The sequence below is a fragment of the Branchiostoma floridae genome, chromosome 6, assembly GCF_000003815.2.
Source record: "Branchiostoma floridae strain S238N-H82 chromosome 6, Bfl_VNyyK, whole genome shotgun sequence".
NCBI classification, from domain to species: Eukaryota; Metazoa; Chordata; class Leptocardii; order Amphioxiformes; family Branchiostomatidae; genus Branchiostoma; species Branchiostoma floridae.
The window spans coordinates 2,992,418-3,011,868 of record NC_049984.1 but is presented as its reverse complement, the minus strand read 5'-3'; the positions used below and the strand labels follow the sequence as shown (position 1 = coordinate 3,011,868).

At 41.2% G+C, this 19,451-nt stretch overlaps 2 protein-coding genes across 2 annotated transcripts in view; one reads left to right on the top strand and one right to left on the bottom strand.

The window, feature by feature from the left end:
- Window positions 1-4,367, top strand: part of LOC118417456 (protein spire homolog 1-like) — an 80,726-nt gene extending 76,359 nt beyond the window's left edge. The window contains exons 18-21 of the mRNA XM_035823021.1: window positions 15-42; window positions 561-679; window positions 1,920-1,958; window positions 4,012-4,367. Coding sequence (XP_035678914.1) covers window positions 15-42; window positions 561-679; window positions 1,920-1,958; window positions 4,012-4,315 — 490 coding nt within the window. The 3' untranslated portion in view covers window positions 4,316-4,367. The remainder of the gene's footprint in view (window positions 1-14; window positions 43-560; window positions 680-1,919; window positions 1,959-4,011) is intronic.
- Window positions 4,368-9,604: 5,237 nt separating this feature from the next.
- LOC118417175 lies at window positions 9,605-19,372 on the bottom strand. Its single transcript, XM_035822608.1, has 5 exons — window positions 19,117-19,372; window positions 17,093-17,230; window positions 16,756-16,842; window positions 10,602-10,745; window positions 9,605-9,901 (listed from the first exon to the last, which is right to left on the bottom strand). The coding sequence occupies exons 1-5, from the start codon at window positions 19,226-19,228 to the stop codon at window positions 9,777-9,779; spliced, it is 606 nt and encodes a 201-aa protein (XP_035678501.1). The 5' UTR covers window positions 19,229-19,372; the 3' UTR covers window positions 9,605-9,776.
- Between the last annotated feature and the right edge of the window lie 79 nt (window positions 19,373-19,451).

Below are 19,451 nucleotides of genomic sequence, written 5' to 3'. Positions count from 1 at the left end.
CTGTTTGTTCCCAGGTGTGTCTGTTCCCACTGCTGTAGAAAGGTGAGTTCGCTGTTTTGCAGTAGCACTTTTAAACCAATGATTGTGATCAGTAGTAATCACTTATTTTAACAGCTCTCCTAAACTGGCACAGGTGCTCTATATAGGCACAGTGGAGAACATGTCGATGAAGATTAGACAGCCAGGTAATAAGATAGTTAGGGTTATAAAAGTTCATAGTTAGGGTCTATAAGACCAGTTTCTTCCAGATCACTTCAGTGTCGCTGACGAAGGATAGTGGATACTTTTTGAAACGTCTGACCGTTTCCAAAATTATATCCAGTTGCTTGAGTAACAGTGGATAACAGTCCACCGCTCAATGGGACCTTTTCTTCCCACTTGTGAGAGAGAATCCCACTTCTTGTGGTGTAAAATGGGTACCTGACTTCAGTTAGGGAGGTAAAAGGCAGTAGGGTGAGAGGGATGGGCTCTGCCCAAGATAATGTGGATAACAACCCCACTGCCCTACGGCCTCAGAAAGGCCATGGACTATTTTTACGTTTTACATTTTTCTTTTCCAGATGAGAATCCCCACGGAGCACTTCTTGCGGACCCCGGTGTACACCCTGAGCCCCACAACCTCCCCTCACTCCAGCCCCTCCAATGCTGTGGATCAGCTGAAGGAGGACACCCTCACCAGGTAAGGCTCCAGGGGGGTCTCACGGGCTCCAGGGGGGTCTCACAGGCTCCAGGGGGGTGTCGGGAAGGGTTCATGTACACCCTAAGCCCAACCACATCCCCCCACTCCAGCCCATCCAATGATGCGGACCAGCTAAAGGAGGACACACCAGGTAAGGCTATAGGGGAGTCTCTAAGGCTCCAGGGGGGTCTCGAGAAGGGTTCATGTAGACCCTGAGCCGCACCATCTCCCCCCACTCTAGCCCCTCCAATGCTGTGGACCAGCTCAAGTAGGACACCCTTACCAGGTAAGGCTGCAGGGGGGGTCTCAGGCTCCAGGGGGGTCTCGGGAAGGGTTCATGTACACCCTGAGCCTGACTACAGGGGGGTCTGTAAGGCTCCAGGGGGGTCTCTATGTCTCCAGGGGGGTCTCAGGGAGACTGAAGGGTTCATGTGCAACCTGTGTCCAATGCTGTGGACCAGCTAAAGGAGGACACTCTTACAAGGGGGTCTCTAAGGCTCCAGGGGGGTCTCACAGTCTCCAGGGGGGTCTCTAAGACTTCAGGGTATCTCGGGGAGACGGAAGGGTTCATGTACACCATGAAGGAGGACACACCAGGTAAAGTTGAGGGGGGTCTCAGGCTCCAGGGGGGTCTCTAAGTTTCCAGGTGGGTCTCTAAGGCTCCAAGGGGGTCTCGGGAGACTGAAGGGTTCATGTAACTGTCACATGTTGTGTGTCAGGTTTATAAAGGTTACAGCCAATTGGGACATTTTTAAGACAATCATGGTACATCGTGCAAAATTTGGTTGTCTTTGACAGAAAAGGTAAATTGTAAGCCTTCACATTAGCTTAAACTGTAGGCTACGTTGGTTCCTGAAAATGACAAAAAAACTATGCAACAGGTGACTGAAACTTAACATATTAAGAGAATGAGTAGATTTCAAGCTAAATCAAGTTTCGGTATATGAAAAGTAGTACTTGAAGTTATCAATATTAGAAAACTACCAAGCTGTTTCAGCCTACAACGGTCACCAACCAAATTGGTATGATTCTTGCCTGGTGTTGAATTTATGCTTATGGAAAATGATACATGAAATTTTACAACATTCTACAACTTGATTGAGTTAATGACAATTTAACTATTTGATTGTGATGGAAAGCAATCATTCGTTGGACTACTTCAAAATGACACATCTGATAAATCTGACATAAGAACTATGGTCGGAAATTAACACATAACAAAATCTTCTTGTCGACACAGCTTGAGCAGCGAGGCAGGTCAGGACAGCAGTGTTGAAAGGTACAGTTAGGGAGGCAGGGAGGTGTTATGATAGAAAACAGCTGTGTTGTGGCTGTAGTAAATGTAGTCACTGTTTTGTGGTGTTGGCTGCTGAATGTGCCTTTGAAGTGTTGTGATTGTCTGCTGGCAAAGTGATGCTTAAAGAAATAAATGAGAGAAAGACGTCAAACATAAGTTAGTCCTACAGCTAGCGCTTTTATGATACATGTATTTATTGCCATCATAATGATTGTAGGTTTGTATTTTATTTGTATTTTTGCAAGTCAGCCATTACCTACAATGTGTCTGCTGAATACATTTTTGTAAATGAATAGATACAAAATTAATGCAGAATTTAGTACAATTACATCACGTTCAATGTTTTTAGCTTTCTGGGCACTTGAGTTAATCTACAAACACTATTTCTACAAGCTAAAAATAACTCCAGACAAATTCTCCTCACACACAGCACTGACACTGAGGACATACAATATGTACACCTCCACAGTACCAATATAGAGGAGAACTGTGTGGAAAGGTATGGCCAAATTTCAGGGTGGCTTGTCTATAAAAATGGTGTAAAAAGCAAGGTGGTGATTATGAAATTGATCAAGCTCATCAAATAATGATTCTCCAATATCTTACAATTTTTCCTAATAACTATTAGCTTGACAATGGAATTTAAATGTTCCTTTCCTTTCTTTCTTTTGTTAAAAAGAATTAGCAGGTGATTGGAAGAAACTTGCAGTTACAAAAGGAATTGTTATTGTATTGTGATTGAGATGATTCTCCTTGACACAGAAACAACAATACCACAGGGGAGGTACATGTACGTGTAAAATTACATGTCGAGGAGGGCAGTATAGAAAGGTACTACCGGTACAGTAGCTACAAGCTGGCACAAACAAAGTATGGTGTACATGGTGTGATATACTGTTGCCTTTTGGTACTGTGCAATCCTCAGGCTGGCAAAGTGGTGAAAATGCAAATAGTGGTTCTTAAATTAAAAAAACATTGTATTTGGTGGCTATCAACTATTTGCATAGGAGACCTTTCTTTTTATGAAGAATCATCCAGAAATGGCACAGTGGTGATTGAACCAATGGTAACTCTTTGTACACTAGAAGTAGTATGCTAATAATTCTGTCCAATAGCTTATAATTAGTTAGCTTATCAACTGCTTGCTCAGGTCAGAAAATGAAAGCAACTGGTTAAAGTACTTACTATAAATAATAGGCTATCAAAGAAATGCTTCACTACATAAAGTATGTACAAAATGTATATGGTATGGTAAACTGAAACATTGCAGCAATGTAATAGGAATGGTGGTAAGTATTGGCCAAATGGTGCTTTTGCAGTGCATCTTTGTGTAGTCACTGTGGTTAAGTAGTATGAACAACAGACTCTAAGTGGTGAAAGGTCAAAGTGATGGTTGCCATCATTGAGCTGGGTGCAATAGTTTTCCCTCAGATGGTAATACTTAAGTGGTAACAGACATGCTTGTGTTTAGTGAAGTTCAGAAAATCATGCTTCTGGATTTTAAAAAATCATACTTCTGGATTTCTGCCAACAGCTACTCAGTAGTCATAAGTATATTTTCATCACAGTGAACACCTCAGCCGTTTTTGGAAGCTGCCATGATCATAGTTTGCAAAAATAACAAGAACATATTTTTGGCTAAAAACTGAAGTATGATATCTTGCAGCTGAATGACATTACTTCTGATCATTAAGCCCAGCCTGTGAGTGCTTCTCATAGCTGTGCTTTATGACTTTAGTGTACCCTTTCTGCAGTCTTAAGTTTTACTCTCTTAGCGGAGGTTTGGCCCTGGCTTTTTTAAATGTATTTTTTACTAATTGACAATTTGTCTGGCTTTCTATTCCTATCTTGGCCGAACGGACAACAGGACAAAATAGAAAGCCTGACAAAAATGCCTAAAACTGACGGAAGCAATTCAAGCGAACCTTAATATACATGTACCTGTTTGCTTGGGGAGTATAAAGCTTAAATGTGAGACAAACATAGGTGTGGCTGAAGTCTTGATTCAATGTTGTGTTCCTCTCTCCTCATTCAGCACTGGGTCTGCACCAAGTACTCCCAACGCCTCTCCCAGCATTGCTCCCAAGATCCTCCGCCAGCCCTTCCTGGACAAGGCTCCCATGATGGACATCTGTGTGGACTGTAAGGCCTTCGTGTGCGACATTATCCGCGCCAGCAAGACCACGCTAGCGTACCACGCCCGACGACCGTTGACCCGACACCAGAGCATGCGGCGGGACAAGTCGGCGCCTCCCCGGGCGAAGTTCGACCGAAACAACCAGCATCTGTCGTCGGTCAAGTTCGACGCGTCGCAGCAGCAGGTTTCGTTTGAAAAGTGAGCCAAAACCTATCAACGCAACGTTGTGTAAGGCCACACCAATTTAATTTGTTGGTTCATGTTTTTTTTAGAATGAAAATATAGCAAGCGGACATCAATGTAATGCAACGGGCAGGGAGGAAAACTTGAATATGACCATGTCCACTCCATAAACCTGAGTGCACCAAGGCATACAAATGTACACCTGGTCCTCGGGCTTTTGTTTTCATGATGTATTTCCAGTTCAGCATATTTTTTTTTATTTTTTGAAAACCCGTGATCCAACAAATTGAATTGGTATGACCATTAAAAATAGCAATGAAAAGTGTATACCAAAAGACTATAACAAACTTTTATGTCGTTTCTGCATGTGTCCGTCTTTTTGTATCTGTTCATCATCTGACTATGTACATTGAAAATAGACAGAAAATTTTGCTCAGATGCGAAAAAAATGAAAGACGTTGAAATGGTCCACTGACAGAGAAACCACATTCACCATGATTATTGTGTAAGTAATGTAACTGTAGAATAATGTTAATAGTAGCAAGTCTTAGTGTTTTTACTTGAATGTACAGCTAAGGAGTGAAACTGTAGAGATAGGCAAGATAGAGTAAGGATAATGTACAGGAAGGTAGACTAAGTGTACATGTATTTGAATGTGGAGTTTTGTCAGGCCAAGGACTTGGGAACTTTGAAGCAAAAAAACACAGAGATGATGTCACAATTTTTATGCTATTGGTACAAGCTGCAGGCCATTGTTTCAAGTTCAAATCAGTCGTAGGACCTTAATATATGAGCATAATTGTAATCACTATGCCACAATGGAGGTAGAAGTTATAGTGAGTTTGGCTTTAAAATTGCCTGGAAAGTTGCAAAATGTATCTGTCACCTTTTTGTTACCCTGTATCTGTCAAAAATCTTGTGACTTTCTGCAAGATTTGTTGCATTTGAATTTGGTTTGTGTTCTCGTATACCATATTGGAGATTTCACTGCTAAAAGATCTAAAACTGTTTCGCGACTTTTTGTAAGATTCTATTTATGATGCCCAGAACTTGCCATTTTTGTAACTACCGTTTTTGTATTGTCATAGATCTAGAAGTCCTTTCCGTTATGATACAAATGTAGCAAACTATGTTGCTGCCTTCAGAAGGTAGCAAACAGTGTTGTAACTATGTACTATGTAATGTATGTACAAGTGATATTGTTACATTGTACTACCATTAGCTAGATTCAAGTCATGTATATGCTTTCATAATGTTGTTTTCACTGTGTCTTACTTGTTGTGTTGATGTGATGTAACCGAGGTTAGGGCACAGTAACATTTCTCGAAATATTAGAGACAAATGAATTCCTCATCCACATATTCCTGACTTACTTGCTAAAACGTGTGACTTGTGTGTCCATACATATTACTGGACTAAAGCATGGATGGGGAATTCAGATTCTCTCCTAAAATCAAAATGCTCTGCTTAGAAAAAAAAAGTTAGATATTCATTGAGCAAGAACAGCGACAAATAGGCAATAAAACCACGACAAGAAAAAGTCATATATCAAAGTATTTATCCGACATAACATCTTGTCAACTGAAGAGGAACAAACTAAAGGCGTTACAAGAAGTGTAATAATCATATGGATCAGCATACAGAACTATGTAAATACGAAGTACAGTACTGTACTATGTACAGCGTTGGTTGATATTTAAGACATTGTGGATATTGAAATGTTCTTCGCATGTAGATAAGGATGAGGTATCGATGTGTAGGGATAGGAGGGGCCGCATGTAAAGATGAACTCTGGATGAGGAGTTGTAAAATGCCCAAGACTTTTTTTACGAGGTAATGTTAAGAGTTTCTCCATAGTGTAGCAAGTTAAAGTAATAATTTACAATGCTGGCCACAAAGATCTGCTGTGTATCAAAATAATCATGACCTTGGTAAGAAATTACTGCATACAAACCAATCATATTGTCAGAGCTTTCTTCATATTCTGTTTTAAAAAGCCGGTGACTGCATGGAAATCATGTATGCTGCGATTGAAAAATTGTGTTGTTCGGTCAAAATTAGTTTTTTTAACCATGTTTTTCAGACATCCAACTTGTAAAAACTTTTTTATTACGTGGTTACCAATTCATCTTTTTCTTTGAACACATTGAATTTTTTATTTATTTTTCTTACACAACTGGCTAGCTCATTCATTTTTTCACCATTTGTAGTGACTTAATAGTAGTAAGAATTGTAAAATAAGTGTTACAAAACAACGTCACTAGTAAACATGTATATTCCCTTAACAATTCATGACACTCAGTCATTTGTGTCTGTATAAAAAAAGCCATTGTTGGTATGAGTATGAACATGTATTTTTCATCCTTGCAAAAGCTCTGTTGTATTTTTCTATGGCTTTGGAATGAAAATGTTGCAACGGTTGAGTTGCAATAGCGTACAATGGTACAACCCTACCTTTAAGATATGCCATAATGCTGAAGTGGTTATTCACTCATTGTAGCTAGATTTTGTACTGCTTTTACTTGTGTCTAATTGCTTGTATCACTGAAACTTTCTCACTTTGCTGCATACGACTGACTTCTCATGTACATACATCTGTATGAATGCTGGTTCATCCTTCTACGCAGGGACAGCCAGTGGCGAATCCGCTTGTCTGGATGTACCCTGCTTTTTCAACCGTCACCCTTAGTTCCTGACCGCCCTGCTTAATGAGCTTACCCTTATATATGCGAGACCCCTTTTGAAAACGGAAAGGCCTATTCTCTGATTGGCTGACAGCTGGTTTGCAGCGATGCCCACAGGAACTAAGGGTGACGGTCGAGAAAGCAGGGTACATCCAGACAGGCGGTTTCGCTGTTGGATGTCCCTGCGTTGGAGGATGATGCTTGTTATGCTGTGCATGCATCTTAAACACAGTGTAAACGGTATACAATGTAGGTATACAAGACTACAAGGCAAGTAACTACTGTAACAATATATGTATCAAATCATGATGTCTACAAATTGTATAGTGATCGACTGCTACATGCAAATTGCATAGCAAAGCTTTTTGATCAAAACAGAAACTGCATTGAATTTTAGCATGAAAGCTCATCTGTGTTGGTATGACCCATGATGAAGTTTGTAAATTTCATTCGACACATTCGTCAAGCAAGTTGCTTACCTCGAATTTTCTTCAGGGGTGGTGATTCAACTACGATGAGCACGAAACTTCAGGGACATGTAACTTGAGTTAAGAATTGTAATCGTCTGGCAAGTGATATCATTAGTTGAGTCCCTAAAGTCACGTGCTCAGAGTAATTGAATCACCACTCCTGAAGAAGGTCGACAGATGTGCAACCAAAAATTCAAGGAAAGCACGCCAAAAAGCAGTTACTCAAGCAACTGAATATGATTTTGGAAACGGTCAGACGTTTCAGATAACCATCCAGCATCTTTTATCAGTGACACTGGGGAAATCATATCCAGTTGCTTGAGTAATTGCTTTTTGGCGTATCTTATAACCTGGATGCCTAAATTTTCTTGTTACAGACTTCAACATGCATTGAATTTTGTTGCTGTTGCAAACTGTGACCACTGTCGAATGTACATTTCTGACTGGCGACTGCAGATTATTTATTGCGTTCTGAATGTGGATAATAAATGTCTAACCACAAGTCGGATACTCATTTGTGAAGTGCAGTGACTTCTTTCTTGAGTTATTTTCCTTTCTTATTAGGCCATGCAAATGTCTAGTTTGACTGTTCATTGTAGCATTTAAGAAGAATGAAAGCATTTTGAAAAATCAAACCATTCTGGGGGCCAACAAATTGTTAAATTTGCACGGCTTCTTGTTATCAACAAATTCAAAGTACAGTGTATCAAAGTAGTGACAGAATCGCTGTATTAAATGTTCAGTAGTAGCAGTTGCTAAGCCACGAAATAATTTTGTTTCAAGTATTCCCTTGGTCCCAATTACCCAGTATACATATTGCATCATCAGCGACAGCAAGTTGTCTGGAATGTTTGAGATTAACCGTTCTTGTTTTGTTACTGGGTAACACCCCTTGTGTTATGTTGGGGCAGTCCGCCCAGGGCACGGTACTGCTGTCTTATTGCCATGGCCGTTCCTTAGGTGTTGTAACACCTCTTCCTTGAACTTAGCGGGGTCTGTTTGAAGGGTGGTTGAGTATGGTAGACTATTCCAGTCGGAAGTGGTTCTTGGGAAGTATGAGTATTTGAGGCAATCTTTATTGGTCTTAATGAGTTTGTACGTGTCATGGCCAATGACGATGCCCAACACAAAAAAACACATTGACATTCGGAGAGTGAAGTGTTTCCAGTTTTTTTATTACAGTATTATCTCATCTATATCTAGTATCTTACGGGAAAGCAAAACACCCCTGTCCAGCTTATTCTGCCATATGAATGTTTTATGGTTCAGGTTCCCATTGTGACATCAATTGAATGAATGAATGAACTTTATTGCACGACATTTGTACATGGTACAATGTAAGGCAACAGTAATAGATCAATTTATACAATGATACTACATATTACTATAACTACATAAATTACAGAAATGTGAACGTTGACATAGTGCAATATACAAGTTAAACGATTAGGTCATCATGGACTCCCACCATACGTCTCTGTCGCGCTTGGCATACAAGAGGTATCCATCTTGGAGGCCTACATCATCCTCTATCAACTTACTGATGGTCAGCGATGGTGGACCGCGTCTTCGTTTGCCATATCATGACGATGATCACATGGCCGCGCCATCCGTTGTAGAGTTGTGTGTTGGTGGTATGGCACTTCAACTCAACATTCAAGGCGGCACGATGAGACTGGTGTAGTTACCGTCGAGTTTTCTGCACATGGTTTTTGGTCAGGGTCCAAGAATCGGACCCGTCGAGCAGAATGGACTCAACGCTCGATTTGAGCACCTTAGTCTTGGTGACTTTTTGAGTGGGAGCCTTCCACACTTTTGTAAGGCATGGGAATCTCCCCATGCTCTTGCATTTTGCATCATAGTTCAGCTTATACCACAGAACATGATCCCCAATTCTTAGCCAAGTAACATAACATGACATAATGTGAACCATCACACCGGAAGCAAACCAAAGATGATCACAACCATGAAGTAAAGACATAAGTCGAACAAAATATAAACGTCTATAGCTATAGCTAGTTGACAGCAGAGATATATTTTTAATCAATTTCATCTGTAACGACAGAATTTTAAAACTGTTACAGTAGTTTACTCGTCTCCTCCGCATTTAGTACTGTAAGTTCAATCCGAAGTGTTTGTTTTTGACATGTATAATGTATAATGTTAAATGATTGTTATTGTGATCCCTGTAAGAAGATACGCAATTCAGCCTTTGGCTGCCAGGTATCCTCGATTTTGAAATAAATAAACCAATCATCATCATCATCACAAAATATGACAGATCAGCGTGTAACATCGCACAATGTACTCCATTTCCCCAGGAGAGCTAGACAGTGTCTTCTACTTGTAGTTTTGGATGCATCTCAGGAGGAAGGCCAAGTGGAACGTTTGAGACAACTATCGATGCTTCTAGAGTCGAGCCAACTGCTAACACTTCTACCGGTAGTGGTGCTGTACAAAAGACAAGGACACACTCAGGCAGAAGTAAGGAACTGTTCATGTGTAACGTTACTATTCAATATTTAACCACTGCTAATTCCAATCGTTTTGTTCTATAGATAGCCCATTGCACACCTACAGTCAAAGCGTTGCATAGCCCTGTAACTGTAAAATATAGGCTAGCTGACAACCTATTCCAAAACAACCTTTGGTATCTGCTAATGCCAGCTTCTTTATTAGCCTCTGGAATAGACCAGTGTCAACTGATCAAGAGAATACAGAGAAACACAGGAGCTGTGATCTAGAAAAAAAAGTACTACTAAATTAAAAACTTGACATTAACAGGCAATAGACAGAAAATGATTTGCAGTTCCTATGGATGGCATTGTCTTAGCGTGGGAACTATACTAACATCATTTACATTTAACATCATCAGTAAGTGAAATTGCATACGATCCTTATGACTAAGCGACTTTGACATGTTCAACCGTTTTTTTATTTTTTTCAGTTAGACGTATTGAATTTTTTTACCTGTTTATCTCGGTAATACTCAAGACTGATTGGGGTCACTCCAAACACCCGGAAGTAATTTCTAAATCTTATCCGGTTGTAAGGACAGAATTGCCCTTAAATACTATCAATACAGGGTGTCTAACCTCCATAGATGTAGGTAGACGTACAAAGGCATCTATAAAAGAAAATACTGTCTCACCATCCACAAAATCCTCATCCTCGCATGCGGATGTATTCATGACGTTGTCGTGACCAATCTGTACATTTTCCACCTGGCTGATGTTGTAGTAGTGGTTGTGAATAACTGAAGGGGCTGTTATTCCACTGTCAGTCTTACTGAGATCTGCAATACAAAAAAATCAATGTTGATATGGACTTACGAAGTGGGATTAATGTTTTATCTTGGCAGGATGGGATGAGAGAGCAGGAGTGGTCGAATTCACTGACTCTCACCTCAGCATAGAATGCAACAGCGTTACAACCAGTGTAACATATACAATACTTTACGCACCCCTAGGCTGGATTCGTAACCGACTGTAAGTTACTGAAGCCAATCATACAATCATACAATTGGCTCTCGCTACGATGTTCACAATATGATAGGTCCATAGCAGGTCAGATCGGGCAAAAATTCATACTACTGACTGTATGTTTATGCTTATGTTGTGGTGTCTGACAAATACAAGTAGTAGATAAAGGTTATTGTGCTCTTTGAGAACCTTACACTCAGATTGATGGATGGAATGACATCCCCCACTGAAGACTCCTCTGATACATAGTCTCATAGAAGAAATATCAAGCACTAGTTTATCGCAATCGAGGTTGGAAATCGCTCTGTGCCAATTGTCTGCAGGCAACGCTACAGTGGAGTTCTTGACAGTGCCAGGTAAATCATCCATGTATCATAAGAATAACATTGGATCTAGAATGGAGCCCTGAGGAACACCAGAGGCAATGGGGAGCCACTCTGACTCTCTGAGCGACTGCCTTCAACTACCGCTCGCAGCTTTCGGCTGGCATGGTACGAGACTTTGACAGTCACAGGTAATGCTGCTGAGACTTCATTCATGTACTGGTTATTATTGCAATAAGAACGGATTGGATCTTTGTCAATGATTCTATCGAGTTGGGTTTCTCCGGAAGCCAGGGATCGAGCATGGAAAATAATTGTACTAAGAGTAATTGAGCCTACGAATATTTGAATGTCGCGAGAAGAATATGTGCGGGTCCATTCGTATTGGTACAGAAAGAGATCGAGTACACGTACTAGTACTACATGTAACTCACGGCCTTCTGTCAGGACTGGAAGATGGCTGCGAGGGAGGACAGAGGCCGTCACCAGCAGATGTCAGGGGCTTAATCTCAACTCCCTGAACAAATTAAAGCGAGTCTCTGTGTCATTCTTGAATAGACTTTTTAGCCTTAGCTCATACGTACTAGGTCAGACCAAGGACTATTCCGTTCGAAAGGTAGGAGAGAGTTTTTGAGTGATTAGCATGGATGTGGGCTTGAAACTCCTAGCGCCGGGGATTCTTTTTTCGATAGAAACGAAAGCCAATTACCACCTTATTCCCAAGCTTTACGACATGTTTTGGCTCGCTTGAGCTGGTCCAAGTTCACCTCTTCTGTATGAAGTAGTTATATACTCCTAATCGCCGAGCAGATCTATCGGGGGCAAGGACAGTATCGAAGGGGTTAAGCGGTATCCAACTGGCCAGTTGGATACTAATTAGCCTTTAGATACCCTCTTTGGCAGGCAGATAAATCTGATTGAAGATTTATTTGATTCCAAATCAAGACAAAACGTAAACACTTTTGCATGTTTTGAAAAAAGATAGTGCCAATTCGACACCTGAAGGTTACAGAGACTGTCAATTCCGTTGATATCAATAGTAGGTTTTGAACATTCCAGTAAGCTTGACTGAAAGAAGAGAAAACGTACTTGTTGAAGAAGGTAGCTGTATCGGCTAAAGATCTAGCAAGAGTGCTGAAGTGCACGGCACATTCGGTACTCATCCTGAACTTTCGGTAAGACTGAAGCCAGGTTCACAGTTATTGTTGACAAATTTCCAAAGGGTGGTCTGAAGCAACTGCATTCAGACTGGAAGACTGAATTTCACAGACGTGAATTTCATCGCTGGGTTCAAGATCTTACCTTCGACACTGCAAACGGTTGCAGAGACGGTCAGAAGGACGACGACACCAACTTTGCCTGAAAGAACGTGGTGACGGTCAGAACGGTAGGTAAACGACTTGTCTTCGCTTACGTTGTGTGCAAAGTAATCCACAGTTCCTCAGCATGTATTCTGGAATGTTTGAGATTCCCCGTAAGACAATACCATTCATGATGCTCGCCAAACGTACTCCTTAAAACTTAGAGATTCAAGGGTTTCTGATTTAAAAACAAATGTAGTCCAGCTACCATAGCCCCGCTTCTCCCGGGTCATCCTGTTGAGGGAGACATGTGAAGACAAATTTCTGGACCGTCAGATTTCTGCTGACCGCGTGCCATTGAGGGTGGAAAGTAACAACATGAAGGCGGTCTACGTACGTAGCCAATTGTCCCAACTTGATCCATACACTGTTGATTGGATTTTGAAAGGTGCTCTTTTAGGCCATGAGACATCGAACATTCAGTCTCGCCATGTCACTTTCCACTGGGGGATTTCAGAAAAGTAGATTGACGTACAAAGAATGTTCCCAACAGGTAGTGCTGATTGAACCCAAACATTTTGGTGATTTGTCTCCACAAGGTCTTGACGTACTTTCCAGTGGCTAACCTTAACAGCCACGTTTGCTACTAGAGATAGTTACAAGCATTTCCAGACTGAGTGTTGATTTTGAAAAAAAAAAAATGAAATGCACAATATTCTTTCATGCTGTGCAGACAAATCTTATACTTAATAAATGTTTGTCTGAGAAATGGTAACTATAGAATGCAGCAATTGATGCAGAATGGTTCTCCAACTATGTTCTGGGTAAAGACAAGCAAATGATGGTAACGGAAGTAACAACTTCTTCACGTAAGTAATCGCAACTTCCGCACTACTTTAAACAACTTTGCTAGTCTCTGACTTCGACAGTGTGAATAAAACATGCCAGTGATGCTACCTGCGTCTGAATGGGATACTTAAGTGGAAACCAACTTTCTCTTGTTGTTACGTATGTAGCAACACTTACAGCGACTAGCAGTCTCCACGAATGCACCCTACAAGATTTTATTCATCCGAGATTCAGGATTAAAAGAGAAGTCACCGACTTGTATTGTTTCATGTTAAAGAGGATATGGTCCTGAAGTCTAAGGAAAACTAGTCTTTGTAGAATTCCTTGTCTCTGATAGATAATCACCAGGTGTATTTTGCCAGCCAGTAGGTACCCATTATGAGTAATGAGGCTGATTAACGTGGTCGAGGCACCTCCTCGAGCACGGGACCCCCGTTTTACGTCCCTCCCGGAAGACGATTTCGTGGAAAGCTTCGTGAGGCTACAGCAATCCGGACGTCCTTGGTTGGTCTCCCATCCAAGCACTGTCCGAACCGCGCGTTGCTTAACTTCCGAGATCGAGGGATCGGGTGTACCAACGCGCCACGCGGCCGTAGCTAATAATAATAAAATCATATCTAAGGATGAAATGTTGCTTCATACATTAGAATAAGATAAATCAGAAGCAGGTAGCATCACCGGCACATTTTGTTCACACTGTCAAAATCAGAGACTATCAAAGCCTTTCTTTAGTAGTACTGAAGTTGCTATTACTTACGAGAAGTTGTTACTTGCTTTTACCATTATTTGCTTGTCTTTACCCAGAACGTAATTGCAGAACCATTCTGCTTCTTTCGCTGTATTCTGTAGATACCATTTTTCAAAGAAGCATTTATGAAGTACTGTAAGATTTGTCTGCATAGTACGAAAGAATATTGTGCATTTAATTTTTTTCAAAATTAACAGTCTGGAACTGGTTGTAACCATCTCTAGTAACAAACATAGCTGTTGGGGGTAGCTACTGGAAAATTCGTTAAGGCCTTCTTGTGGAGAAAAATCACCTAAAGGTCTGGGTTCAGTTAACACTACCTGTTGGGGACATTCTATGTGCGTCAATCTACTTTTATGCCCCAGTGGAAAGTGACATGGTCATGTTGAACGTTCGATATCTCATGACCTAAAGAGCTGGCACCTGGCAAAATCCAATCAACAGTGTAAAGATCAAGTTGGGACTATTGGCCACGTACGTAGACCAACTTCATGTTGTCATTTGCCACCCTCAATGGCACGCAGTCAGCAGAAATCTGACGGGCCAGATATTTGTCTTCACGTCTCCCTCAACAGGATGGCCTGAAGGGGGACTATGGTGTACGGACTACATTTGTTTTTAAATCTGGAACGCTTGACTCTCTAAGTGTTAAGGTGTATTTTTGGCGAGCACCATGATTGGTATAGCCTTAAGGAGAATCTGAAACATTCCAAAATACTTGCCGAGGATACGTGGATTACTTCTTTGCACACAACTTAAGCGAAGACAAGTCGTTTACCTACCGTTCAGACTGTCACCACGTTCTCGCAGGCAAAGTTGATGGCGTCGTCCTTCTGACCGTCTCTACAGCCGTTTGTAGTTTTCGAAGGCGACCTTGAACCCAGCATGAAATTCTCGTCCGTGAAATTCAGTCTTCCAGTCTGAAGGCAGTTGCTACATACTACCACCCTCTGGGATTTGTCAACATTAACCGTTAACCTGGCTTCAGTTTTACAGAAAGTTCAGGATGAGTACCGAATGTGCCGTGCACTTCAGGACACTCTTCTGGCTATATCTGCAGCCGATACGGCTACCTTCTTGAACATTTTTTTTTTCTCTTCTTTCAGTCAAGCTTACTGGAATGTTCAAAACCTACTACATGATTATTGACATCGACGGTGTTGACAGTCTCTGTAACCTTCAGGCGTGGAATTGGCACTATTTTCCCCAAAACATGCAAAATTGTGTACGTTCTTGTCTTGATTTGGAATCAAATAAATCTTCAAATAGATTTATCTGCCTGCCAAAGACAGTATCTAAAGGCTAATTGACCAGTTGTAGACTGCTTAACCCCTTGGATACTGTCCTTCTTCCGAATAGTTATGCTTGATGATTGGGAGTAAATAACTACTTCATTCAGAAGCGATGAACTTGGGCCAATCAAACGAGCAAAAACATGCCGTAAAGCTTGAGGATATGGTGGCAATTGGCTTGCGTTTCCATCAAAAAGGAATCCCCAGAGTCAGGAGTTTCAAGCCCCCTCCCCCCATGCTAATCACTCAAAAACTCTCTCCTACTCTTTCTAACGGAATAGTCCTTAAATTAGTTAGTCCGACCTAGAACCTATCAGATAAGGCTAAAACGTGTATTCAAGAATGACACAGAGACTCGCTTTGTTCAGGGGGTTGAGGTCAAGCCCCTGACATCTACTGTTGATGAACTCTGTCCTCCCTCGTAGCCACCTTCCAGTCCTCACAGCCAGCCGTGAGCTTGTACGTGTTGTAGTAGTACTCGCTCGCTTCCTGTACTAAAACGAATGGACCAGCACATATTCTTCTCGCGACATTATTCTCCATGCTGGCTTCTGGAGAAGATCAACTTAATAGAATCATTGACAAAGATTCAATCATTTCTTATTGCAAGAATAAAAATCCCTTCCATGTATACAAAAGTCTCAACAGCATTACTAGGGACTGTCAAATCTCGTCCCATACTAACCGAAAGCTGCGAGCGGTATTTGAAGGCAGTCGCTCAGAGTGGCTCCCTGTTGCCTCTGGTGTTCCGCAGGGTTCCGTTCTAGGTCCAATGTTATTCGTAGGATATATCGATGATTTACCTGACACTGCCAAGAACTCCACTGTAGCGTTGTTTGCAGACAATTCGTATAGAGAGATGCACAACTCCGATGATTGCGATCAACTAGAGCTTGATATTTCCTCTGTGTATCAGTTGAGGCTTCATTGGGGGATATACTTCCATCCATCAAAGAGTAAGGTCCTCAGTCCGGAAGAGTAGTGGGCACCTCCTGTTTAAGTAGACCAAGGGGAGACACCGGCAAAAACACCCCCCCCCCCCCCCCCAATACAGGGTATAGGGAAGGAAATATAAGTTGTAACAACATATTTACTCCCAGACCCACGGTATGGTGGAGTGAAATATGGCAAACGCCCTCCAGGTTAATCAGGGACTTCCAGATTAATTCCGGACAAAACTTAATCATTTTAAAATGGATTAACGAAATGAATTTACATTTACAAGTATGGTACATTAAAAGGTAATTAATGATGTGTTAACAATCTTTCACTCTCATACCTACAATATGTGGAGTGGAATGTAAATATACCTCCTGGATTGTCTTTACGATTGTCCCACGGGTCAACATGGTGTGGCTCGTATTCCAACTTCTCCACAAGTAGCCTTGATTCCTTTCCTGCAATCAGATGGTTATGTTGATGCATAAATAAATCTTCACGTGGAACTGATTTTTCTTACCAAATTTATTTTCTGTAGCTATTTTATTGAGGTCGAAAGATTATACAAATATGTTTTATTGTTTAGTTCACCTAATCAATACAAGTGCTTAACTAAAACTTGAAACAAATAGGTAAAAATAGAGTTATTAGATTGTATTTTAATTTGTAATTAAACGTACAAAGGTTTGTGCAAAAGTACCGTCTCACCATCCACAAAATCCCTGTCGTCATATCCAGTTTTGTCAATAACATTATTTGTACCAATCTGTACATTTTCCACCTGGCTGATGTTGTAAACATGGTAGTGAATAACTGGAAGTGCTGCTCCCCCACTCTCACTCAGATCTGCAAGAGGAAATAAATCATCAATGTTGCTAAGGACAAGAGGGCATAACAATTCCATTTGTTGGTTCTCCGATACCCCCCCCCCCCCCCCCCAAAAAAAAAAAATTGGACTGACAGGGCGAATGGGAAAAATTGCAAGAAGTCTGGATTCAGGTCCAAAGGTTCAGCTTAGTAAGTCCTGACCAAAACCCAGTGGATGTGCTAAAAAAACTTCATCAGTTACACGTCCCACGCCTTTGCTAAGGGATTTTACCTTTACAACTGGGGGATTATGTTTGTCATTACAAATTGTGCAAAAAAGTTCCTCGTTTGCATAAATTACATTTATTGATCATCACCCCCCCCCATGTAACTGACGTACACAATCTATGCTCAGAAAGGCTTCAATCACAGTTTATGATAAGTTATGCAAATGAAATCCTCAGTTGCATAATCAATGTTCAATGTTTACCTGCACATAACTTTCAAGTGCCACAAGAAATTCCGGTCATTCACCGCAGTGGGACTATAAAATTTTCTCATCAATTATGCAAATTAGATCTGTATTAGCATAATATTCATCTATAAACATACTTCTCTGTCTCCATTACAAATATCACATGTTGCAATAGTCCTATAATGGAACAGGGCAGGTTTAGACAATTTCTTCATTGATAATGCAAATTAGATTCCGATTCGCAAATTCAATATTCAACTATATGAAGCATCACGGAAGCTAGCTGCATACCAAAAACCATGACGATCCGTCAACTCCAGTCCTTCTTCAGTTATTCCTTTCCAAATCCTGACCCACACCCCAACTCCCCCCTGACACACACACAGACGCTACCGAAAATATAAGGCAATGACTGCAACAGTGCGTGCAAAATTGCATGTTGGCATAGACTTAACATGCGATTTGAAAAATACACATGGAAAAGTGGTCAGTGCCACAGACTGTAGAGTAAACACAAATGCTCAGTTATAGAGAAAAACTGGAGAAATAGGAAAAACAGAGAAAAACACAACTTTGAAAAAAAAGTTGAAAATTTTTCCAGCATATTACAAATAAGAAGGATGCCTGATGTAGCAACATCAACAAAATGACTTAATTTCATCTAAAAATGAAATAAAGGCTGCAACATGATGCTAGATGCCTATCATTATTGACTTCACATTGGTGAAACTGCAGTTTCAGCTAGCATGACTAGAGGGCGTTAGTGCAATCCACGCGAGAAAAGAAAACTGCAGTTTCAGCTAGCATGACTAGAGGGCGTTAGTGCAATCCACGCGAGAAAAGGAAACTGCAGTTTCACCTAGCATTACAGGAGGGCGTTAGTGCAATCCACGCGAGAAAAAGTGAGATTTGGTGATTCAATTTTTGGCGCCATTATTTTTGGCGCCATTATTTTTGGCGCCATTATTTTTGGCGCCATTATTTTTGGCGCCATTATTTTTGGCGCCATTATTTTTGGCGCCATTATTTTTGGCGCCATTCCCTCTCCAATACGCTCTGCCGTTATTTTTGCCGCAGTCCCCCCTCTGCCGTGATTTTGGCAGTATCACCCCCCACCGTCGCTATCTGTTTGAACCTATGTTCAATTTGTTAAAGCTTTAATTCATGAGAACCTCAAATCGGCCACCAGACCGCCTTTCCTTTTGAGCGGTATACCGCCCCCCTCCCCCTTGCCGATATTTTTTCCGTGCCAGCTAACTATTTCGACGGCACGCAGAACGTTACAGGTTTTACCTACGTGAAAGTAAATTGTGCATTTCATCGGTTTAACGTTACGTCTTGATGGCTACTACCAAATATAGGTTGGCTATTGCGGGGGGTGGGGGGCAACAGAAATATTATCGTTATCACAAATAAAGTAATATGGCAAATAAAATGCATCTCAACACACCTCCATCAACTGTTGTATCCATCTTGTCAAATTCTAGTGCTGGGATTCCGTCGATCCGTCCAAGAATAACAGCTCCGGCTGAGAAATCTTCAACACGTCTGTCTTCCTCCATGGAACGCCCTCGACTGAATTTGAAACTCGCCACCAAATTAGCGCACAGGACGACGGGAGCCGACGCACAGGCAGTACCCTATAAACAGTATCAAGGCGCAAATTCACGCCGCACGAAAAAACATTGTCATCCAACTTACGTAACGTTTTAGTCTCATAATTGATGTACTCCTCAACCCTTCAATACAGTTTTTGTTGGGTTCGCTTAAAAGGCTGGGCTGTCT